The sequence below is a fragment of the Sinocyclocheilus anshuiensis genome, unplaced genomic scaffold (genome assembly GCF_001515605.1).
Source record: "Sinocyclocheilus anshuiensis isolate Anshui unplaced genomic scaffold, SAMN03320099.WGS_v1.1 scaffold601, whole genome shotgun sequence".
NCBI classification, from domain to species: Eukaryota; Metazoa; Chordata; class Actinopteri; order Cypriniformes; family Cyprinidae; genus Sinocyclocheilus; species Sinocyclocheilus anshuiensis.
The window spans coordinates 939,143-949,711 of NW_015536496.1; the positions used below are offsets into that span (position 1 = coordinate 939,143).

A 10,569-nucleotide genomic window follows, 5' to 3' on the forward strand; every position below is an offset into this window, starting at 1 on the left:
TCATTTATCTGACGCCGCCATAAAATTACTTCTTCCATTCACCTCAACTTATCTGTGTGAGGCCGGGTTTTCAAAATTGACGGCTTTAAAAACAAAGTACCGAAATCGGCTCCAGGTGGAGGATGACTTGAGGCTTGTGCTATCCAACATTGAACTGCGAATTGCGCTTCTTTGTAAAAAGAAGCAAGCACAGGTATCCCACTGAGGGGGGCGTGCCACATGATAGGGGAGGCTTGGGGGGGCTTTAGTTCCAAAAGGTTGAGAACCTCTGCTCTATCGTGTTGAAAATATGCCCTACACCAAAACCAACCCTAAACCTACCCGATAGTGTTAACAAATGCAAAACTGATATAAAAATGCATTTGTTGATGCAACTGTGCCATTTGAACTTCCTTATATGCAGATTTGAACTGTTTTGTCGAACCGTACTTACACGGGATTCGAACCGGAGCTCCTCACCTCTCAAGTACGTCTCCGTACTCGTGAGCTACCGAACAAAAAAACCCATAGATATGATGCTGGAAAAGCATCGGTTTTCAAATCTCCCAGCATATTAATATTGTTTAGAAGTCATAACATGATATTCTTCAAGTAATTGTGCGAAAATTATGCTTTATGAATCGAAACTCTGTAAATTTGCGTGAAAAGGAATAAAAGGTGTTAAGAGTTTTACTGCCTCTAGTGTTCATTTCTTTTGGAAACTGCAGTGATATGTACTTATTGGTATGTATTTTATTTCATGTCTCGCTAAAAAGTGCCCCCAGGTACGTTTATGCCATGAGACCAGGTAAGTTTTAATCAAGCAGCTCGATCTTCCCATCATGCTTTGCAAATTTAAATAAAGTGTTATTTTAAGCATTTTCAGCATAATGATGAAATGGGGAGACCTGGTAATGTTAATGTTATATTATGTTGGCATTTAAAATAGTTTCTGTTATGTTGTTGTTTTTGGGATTTATCATTGTGGTGAAGCGTCGAGCATGTATTTATTTGACTGTGAGGAGTACAAGTGTGACTTTTTTTAATATATATATTTTTTGGTATATAATTTTTTGGTTCACCTAGAAAGTGTTACAAAGTGTCATACCATTACATTGACAAAAAAAAAGTAATGTTACTTACATTACAAGTATGCATACCACTTTATTTGAGGAATATAAAATATTAAGAGGACGTCTTGCATGTTTCGTAAAAGTTCCAAGTAAATATATTCATTTACAGGCATGAGTAGGCAACTGTGTGCCTGTTCCTCTTTTATTCCACACTCATATCTTTTGCATTTACATCCTCAAAACCCTTCTGGAAAAACTCCCTGGCTCACCTGAGATTTGCATAACCAAGCCTAAATGATGAGCGATATTCCATATATTTGCATTGATTTTACAGTAACATCCATAGCTAGTGAACCATTAACAGTTCTGTAAGCCTAAAATGTGCTCTAATTCAACTGTCTAATGCCAGTGTGCCAAGATAACACACGTTATTAAAGATTTCTAGATATTTTAACATACCTAAACCTCTGGTCCTCTTCAGTCACTTTTGACCAAAAAAATAAATAATTCACAATTGCCCACTCATGCCTGTAAATGAATATATTTACTTGGAACTTTACGAAACATGCAAGACATCCTCTTAATATTTGATATTCCTCAAATAAAGTGGTATACATACACTACCAGCAAAATGTTTGGAAAAATTAAGATTTTTTAATGTTTTTGAAAATCTCTTCTGCTCACCAAGGCTGCATTTATTTGGTCCAAAAATATAGTAAAACAGTAATAATGTGAAATATTAATTATGATTTAAAGTAGCTGATTTCTATTGTAGTATATTTTAAAATGTAATTTATTCCTGTGATGCGCAGCTGAATTTTCAGCATCAATCACTGGTGTGGTGCACTATATATTGCACATACACACACATATATATATAACACAATGATTATTAGTGTGGTGCACTATTAATATATGAATTTTGAATTACCAATCCTCTGCTATTGTAGCTTAAGTAGTTAGTCCAACTCAGCAATCAATTATTAAGAAAAGGTTTTAAATAATGTATCCTTTAGACACACACAGACATCAACAATCAGCATATTAATCTCAACAATGGTGACCATCAACAAAAAGCTTCATGCCACAATGCATGCTGGGTCCCAGCATGGTACAAAACTCCCACCAAGCATTGTGGCATGAATAAATTACGCATCTGAATTGCCCTATTATTTTCTTGAATTCTAACTATTTGCTTTTATTTTTGATGTTATTTCTGTTGTGACTTTCAGTAGCTTGTTCTATGATGTTCAGAGATGATCTGTTTATCTGAATATTTTGTTGATTGTCACCATTGTTGAGTGTTGGTGTCTAAATGTGTCTCAATACCTAGTTTAAAACTCTTGCAAAAAAACATCTTGTAGTATCATAGAGAGATGATTTCTGTACTAATATTTTACGGTGATGTTTCTATCATATTAGCATCTTAAATGTTTACATTTTGTTTACTCTAATTCTCAGTATCAGTTTATTCTCTTACTAGCAATACAATCAGAAACTTTTATCATATCATCTTATCGCATGTGGTTTCATAGACCTTGTTTTAGTGCATCTTATTTGCATTCAGCATCCTGTAAGATGAGACCTGAAACCTCATTTATAAAATGTTGCATAGAAATCAGGTGTGTAGTCAAGACCAGACTTCCAAAACCAAGACCGTTAATGCGATGGTTAAGTGATAAATTGAGTGATTAGTGACAAACACCTGCTATTAACAAGCAGAATCACTGAAAGAGGAACAAGAAGAACAGAAAAAAGAGAAAAACAAAGACTACAGCTGACTTCCAGCCACAGCCTTAGAAATCAACTGAAGTAAAAGTAGACATTAAATCTCTCAAGATCTCAGCAGAGGATAATTAACAACTTCACAAACAGCATTATCAGCTTCACAAATTACTAACCATATTGACTTTATTTTTTATTTCATTTCATATGTCTACAAAATGAAAGTGTTTCATTTGAAGTCACCATTAGGGTGATTAGTGCTTTAGAAATTAGTAATTAGTAGTTGGCCTTTGACTTTTCAACCTTAGTTTTTATTTAACTGCGGTGACTTTGGGTTTATAAAGCACATTAGTTATGGAAAGAAACAACAAGAGAGAATATGATCAGGTGATGATGGCTGTGTATTCATCATTATAATCATGTAATCTGACTCTGTAAACTAATCCAGTGTTTAATATCGGACTGTTAAGATTATCTTTTATTAATTTAACATGATGATCTAAATTAATTTAGAAACACCTTGTGTTTAGAAAGTTTTGAGCTACTGAATCATTTAGACACACAGACATCAAGAATTAGCTTAAGAATCTAAACAGTGGTGACAATCAACAAAAAGCTTTGTGCTGCAATGCATGCTTGGTGCTACCATAGTACAAAACTCATCCATGACTCCCAGCATGCATTGCAGCATGAATAAATTAAGCAGCTGAATAGTCTTATTTGCTTTTATTTTTTAGTTGTTTTGTTATGTTCAGAGCTGATCTGTTTAACAACCGGAGGAAAACTAATATTATAAACCAAGGGTCAAGAGCACAACTACGGACAATAATCGCCATCATAGTGACTTCAAACTAAACTAAATTATTTTCAATAAAAACATCAACTTCTAAACCCATTTAATGTTAATTCTTAGTGAGAATGTATGACAGAAATAAAGTCAAGCTGGTTAGAAATTAGTGAAGCTGGTAATGTTGTTTGTGGAGTTCAGTTGATTTCATACAAAGCAGTGGCATACAGACACTTCATATTTAACAGCATTGGATGATTTTTAGTCACACCTAATAGATAACACTTCTAATAAAACACCTGCAATTGGTTTGTGAAAGACATTTTTATGCATGTTTTTGCTGAGTTTTTATTGCAGTTACAACATTTCAAACAGCAGGTGTCACCAGAACATGCCATTTCAAAACAGTGACTCATTTCGCAAAACAATTGCTTTTAAGTTTTGAAAAGCTTTTGTTTTCCCATCACTAATCTCAACAGTGGTGACAATCAATGAAAAGCTTCATGCTGCGGTGCATGGTGGGTGCCACCATAGTACAAAACTAATGCATTCCAACAGTGTTTCTTTAACACTCTGTAGTGTGGACACACATGAACACTGACAAGTACTTTTAACAGGAGGATTTTTCTGTGTGGCTCTTCAATGGTCTTAACCACACTTCTGTGTAAAAGACAGTCATGCTGGTCTATTCTTTGAATGCTCTGGGCCAGATGTATGAGGAGACCTGCTACACAAGCCAGCAGCATCAACCTGCAGCTTTCTCCTGCACACCCAGCAAAGCTAAGCAGGGTTGAGTCTGGTCAGTACTTGGATGGGAGACTTTCGGGGAAGACCAGGTTGCTGCTGGAAATGATGTTAGTGAGGCCAGCAGGTGGAGCTCATCTTGTGCTCTGAGTGGGTCCTAATGCCCCAGTATGGTGTTAATAAACTGTAGAAAGATAGTAAGATAGGGGTGTAACCCTGGTGTAAAATAGTCCCTACATCACATTGCCTAACTTCCCCAACTCTACATCTCGCACATTATCTCTGTCTGTTTGTTGCAGTAAACAGAAATTGGACAAATCACCTACATTTTTGATGCAACACACTCAACCCTCTGCTGAGGATTTTGATTCATCTCAGTGATTCGAATCTTTATCAGATCCTTTTACCAGAAAGATTTGTGACCAATTCATCGACGGTCAGGAGATGTTCCAGTTCATTCACAAGACGACTCGTTCAGTGCCGCTGTGAGTCTCGTTCAGACTCAAAGATGTCTTTCTTTATGACTGAGTCGATGAATCATTCACTCAAATGATTCACGCTGTTTGTTTTGAACTATGCCAGCTTGCCAAGCAAAAACAAAGAAACTTATGTCAGTATTGAGCCTAAAATTAAATTACTTTGAAACTTATTGTATAAAAGCAATGCCACATTTGCAATCATGCCTGATATTAAGAAGAAACAGTGCTCTTGCTCGTGTGATGTTGCTTTATATCAGTAAAGGATTATATTAACATGTGAACTTGTGAAATGTTAACTAATTATCAGTGAAACAGAACATTAAACCAAAATAAACATGTTGACATTCTCCTGAACTTCGGCACCTTGATATCAATTTGTCATCAAATATTAGTCAAGACTTGATCAAGATGCTGTAACATCACTTTAAATTCAATTTGGACGGCAATTTCTTCTAGGGTAATTGGGTGGAAATAGGAAGTTAATCTCACACTGAAACTGGTTTAATGTAGGCCAATATGTTGGACATTCAGTTTACATTAAATCAACATCATGTCAAGTTTTTTTGCATATTTGACCTGCTTTTCGAAGTCAATTTTGATGTCAATTTGATGTCAACATCAACTGCCCACTGGGAAGCTGTTGCACAAACAAAACAACAAAATGATGTATCTGCTGTCTTGAGGTAAATGATCTGGAGTGTGTTTGCATATTGATCAGATGCTTCAGTGCTCTGAGAGTGTTTATAGTGCTGTGAGTTGAACACTTCATCACTGACACACACAACAATCTTCATCAACATGACCTTCATCATCATCTTCATCTGGACTCTCACAGCGTTTGCTCAAGGTTTGTGCAGCACAAGTTTGATATCAATTCATTTCTTCAAATATATTGTCAAAGTTTTAAGTTGATTTTCTTCTTGTTGTGTGTTTCAGAGTGTAGAGGACAGATCAGCGTCACTCAAGAGTCCCTCAACGACAGCAGCTCAACCAGAACAAACAGTGAAGATCAGCTGTAAAACCAGCACAGATGTGTACAGTACTAGTTCGGGGCAGCGTTTAGCCTGGTACTTACAGAAACCTGGAGAAGCTCCTAAACTCCTGATTTATCTTGCAACAAGCCGTAACACTGGAGCTCCATCTAGATTCAGTGGCAGTGGATCTAACAGTGATTTCACTCTGACCATCAGTGGAGTCCAGACTGAAGATGCTGCACATTATTACTGTCAGAGTGTACACTGTCCTAGTAGTTGTGTGTTCACACAGTGATAAAGAGTGGTACAAAACCTCACAGTGACTGAACTGATGCTGCAGCTGCTCAAACACCATCACTCACTACTGACACACAGAGACCAAACACAGCAACTACACATGAACTCCACACTGAGTCAGGAGTCAAATCAGCTCTATTAGACTGGGATCTGTCCTGTGACAGACGGGTTTGACTCAACTATGCTCAGAATCATAGAAAACAGAGTCTGTAAACTAATATCAAAGCAAGCAATTATGGTGCAATATGTTGTTTTGTTGGTTTTGTACATTACATTTTGTACATGAAACTAGCAATAAAGCATTAAACTAGCAAATTAATTTCAAGCTGATGATGAATTTCTTACTCATAACTCGTTTCTCATGAGCAGAAGTGAAACTGATCCAGTTCAGAGCGTTGAACCGATCAAACAGTGAAACTGTGAGTTTGAGGTGAAAATCAGATTTGCATTGGCAGCTTTAGTGATTCTGATCGTCTCAGAATAGAGCAGCTCCGTCTCCAGAGACCATGTTCAAACCCCAAGAGCTTCAGTTCACATTTACTGCTAAACGCAGCTGTTCTCAACTATTACAATCCATCAACAGCAGCTGAAACTTTAGTGAAGGAAGGACACACTGATCAATGATGCAGTCGAACACAAATGTAAGGCGTTCAGAAGCTTTATTGAATGAACAGCAATGGCAGCACATTGAAAGACTGCTTGAGTATTGAGCTGTAAATCAGGTGACTGCTGTGAATCCTGCTGCTCTTCACTGGAGAAACATCAGCACTCGGAGCTCTTGAGGAACGAGGTCTCGTGATCAGCTCCGTCATGTGTTACTCTGCAGACGAAGCGCTCGCCGTCTTCCCAGCGTGCTTTGCTGAGGCTCAGGACGCTGCTGCGGCTGTAGCGTCCGTCCCGCTCGCTCTCTGCGCTGGTCTGAACCCCCTCGGTGACCTCTGACCCGTCCAGCGTCCAGCTCACCTGCGCCCCCTGTGGAGAGTAAGAGCTGAGCAGGCAGAGCAGTGCGGCTGAGTCTCCAGAGAGCTGCAGAGAAGAGGGAGGCAGCAGAGACACGGAGGGCTTCACTGCGGGACCAGCTGAAACACACACACATACACACACACACAACAGAAGCAGACATTAAACACTGTCCCAATTTTGATCGTATGACTTAAAATTTATGTTACATTTGAAATCATTCTTTGAATTTTGAAAAACATTACTCAAGTAAATTGATGATTATACAGTGATGTCACTATATGACTTAGAAAAAGAATTAAATGAATATTTCAATATTAATTGCACTGAAAATATTCTGCTATTCAGACACTCACAATCATAAACATCAGCAAATTTGATAGTTTCAAAAGTTTAAATGCTCAATTTTCAAAATGTTCAAGCTCCTTGTTGTCTGATGATAAACCCTTTATTGGTACATTTGCCAAGAGTTATAGACAAAATTACGTCAGAAAATACATGTCATTATTCTTATAAAATGAAAAATGACTTAAAAACAATATGAATTAAACATTTTAAATAAGTGATGAAATAAAGGAAAAAAACATACTAATTAGATATTTTCAGAATTACTCAGTTACAGAACATCTAATTTTTTCATCACAATCTAATAAAAAAAATTGTACACATGAAAATAAATTAATAATATTGTGATTTCATCACATGATATTTAAAAAAAACTAATTGCAATAATTTCAATATTATTTGTATTTTAAAAATATTCTTCTATTTTGACTCACAATCAATTGTAATTTTCAGTACAATTTTACGTTTCTATTATGATGTTGTTGGGTTTTTTAAATGATCATCAGCAGCAGCAGCAAGCTTAATAGTTCAAATGACTGATTTTTAACATGCTTATTAACTGCATTTCTCTTTGTGTGGTGATGATGCCTACAGAATTATATTTAATCTGTATTATCAAACTTTTTTCATGCATCTAAAAACACTTCATTGTTAAATTTACAAGTAATTATAGAAATAATTGAATATATCACAAATGACTGAAAACTATGTATTAAGATACAATAATGTTACAGATAATAAGTTAAATTATTCATGTAAAATTATAAATGAGATTTAAAAACAATATGAAATATTCAACAAGTAAATTATGAAATAAATGAAATATTGCAATTATTAAACTTTAAAAACACTTTTGAAATAAATTAATAATGTTGACAATTTCTTTGCTGAAATAATCTAAAAAATAATTAAAAAGAAAGAATCGAATATCATACATTTTTATTAAAGAATTGAAGAGACTTACCGATCGTCAGTTTAGTTCCTCCACCAAAAGTGTACCACAGTGCTTCATTCTAGTGAAAGCGTCGTACAAAAACATCCGTCAAGTCCAGATGAACACAAACTCCACGACACTCACACACACTGATATGAGACTCAACAGCAGCTCTTCTCAACATCCAACTAAAGTAACTTTCAGAAAAACAGTCTCATCGTTTCTAAACGTCTCTTGATGCATGAAAACTTGTAATTCATTCTAAACATATAAACAAAAAAATGCATTAATCTCATTTTCATTAGACATCAACATTTTGAGTTTCTAAATGATCATGCATTCCTCAATGCATTTTTAATCATCAAAGCAGTTTTGTTTTGTTGGCCTGTGACCTCTGGAATGACCTTTGCCCTCAGTGACAAACTAGTTTCTTCTAATCATTTGAACCATCAGAAAGTCTGTAGCTTCAGACGTGAATAAGTGTTTTTGACTCATTACATGAGAAAAGGTCCTAAACACTGTTATGTTTCATGTATATCATCTGCTGTAACTCGTACACAGATTTACATAGAGATGATTTGCATTGCAGCACAAGCTTCAGGAGGTTTTATAGCTCTGTGAGTTTGAACTCTGAGAATCTGAACCAACAGCAACCATGAGCTTCATCACCATCTTCATCTGGATCTTCACTAGCTATTGCTTCACAGGTGAAGAGATAAACATTCTATTCTAACTGATCATCTGTGCTAGAAATACTGTCCTCCAACAGATATTTAATTATGAATGTTTATTCCTTTTTCTCAATATAGACTCAGCAGCTGAAGTGACAGTCACTCAGACGCCTGCAGTGAAACCTGTTCAACCAGGAGACACAGTTACCATGTCCTGTAAAACCAGCCCTGAAGTTTACCAGGGTTGGGGTTATCAGCCTCTTTCCTGGTACTTACAGAAACCTGGAGAAGCTCCTAAACTCCTGATTTATAAAGCAAACATACTCCAGTCAGGAACTCCATCTAGATTCAGTGGCAGTGGATCTAAGACTGATTTCACTCTGACCATCAGTGGAGTCCAGACTGAAGATGCTGGACATTATTACTGTCTGAGTTTCCACTACATAAACAGTATATATATATTCACACAGTGATAAAGAGTCGTACAAAAACCTCCGTCAGTCAGAGTCACAGTGATGAACTGATGCTGCAGCTGCTCAAACACTATCACTCACTACTGACACACAGAGACCAAACACAGAAACTACACATTGTGCTCAAAATTCAGTTTTATGAGTTCGCCTGCCCATCCAGTCCATTGCGGTACCTAGAGGGAGAGTAACAGAAATAGAGGAGGAGATGGGGAGGTGGAGGGATGCCAAAAGGACTGACGCTGGGACGGTGCAATGAGTGCTGCTTACCCTTGTGAAAAAGAAGTGCACTTAAGTATACTTTTATAAAGTGTACTTATTGCAGAAAAAATATACTTTAAAAGAACACACGTAAGTGCAAATTAAATATACTATTTTCGCTGCTTAAATACATTGTATTTGTAATTCATTTCAAATGTATCACATTTTAAAGTTATATTAAATGCAATAAGTTGAACTTTTGAGTGATTTTTTTTTAACCACTTAAGTGAGACTTTTTAGTACATCTTTATATGTACAATTATATGTTCATAATTGCTTCTAGTGTCTTAAAATATGGTTAAAGTGTACTACTAATGTACTGACAAGCAATTAATGTTAACTAAAATATACTTTAATGTCAGTTAACAATACACTTTAGTGTGACTTAAATGTAATGTTTTCGACCACCTCAATGCATATTATTTATAATTGATTTCAAATATAGTACAGTTTAAAATTACATTAAATGCAATTAGTTGAACTTTACCACTTAAGTGGGACTTCAGTATATTTTATATGTACTTTGAAATATGGTAAATATGCAGTTTATGGGGGATATACCCCCCACCCCCCAATAACCAAAACTAGCAAGTATGTAATTGATTTAAAATCAAACAAACAATAATGGTGCAATATGTTTTTTTTCTTTTGTACACTACACTCATATCTTATTATACAGTCATAAAGTCAGTGTGAATCACCAGCAACATAAAAATGTTCTTGAGCAGTTTCTCAAGTAGCTTTTTCATCTCAAGTTAATAAAGACATTATTATACATTACTCATTTCTCATAATTACTGACTCAAAAAAAAATAAAAAAAATAATAATAATAATATATATATATATATATATATATATATATATATATA

At 35.6% G+C, this 10,569-nt stretch overlaps 1 pseudogene and 2 gene segments (V, D, J or C); 2 read left to right on the forward strand and 1 right to left on the reverse strand.

Moving 5' to 3' along the window:
* The first annotated feature begins 5,563 nt into the window (after positions 1 to 5,563).
* Positions 5,564 to 6,056, forward strand: LOC107687194 (Ig kappa chain V-III region NG9-like; annotated as a pseudogene).
* A 439-nt stretch (positions 6,057 to 6,495) lies between these two features.
* On the reverse strand, positions 6,496 to 8,375 carry LOC107687203 (Ig lambda-3 chain C region-like). The segment is given in 2 exon segments: positions 6,496 to 7,137; positions 8,363 to 8,375. Coding segments are annotated over 2 exon segments (330 nt in total).
* A 562-nt stretch (positions 8,376 to 8,937) lies between these two features.
* On the forward strand, positions 8,938 to 9,441 carry LOC107687045 (Ig kappa chain V region K29-213-like). The segment is given in 2 exon segments: positions 8,938 to 9,004; positions 9,107 to 9,441. Coding segments are annotated over 2 exon segments (387 nt in total).
* Positions 9,442 to 10,569: the final 1,128 nt, after the last annotated feature.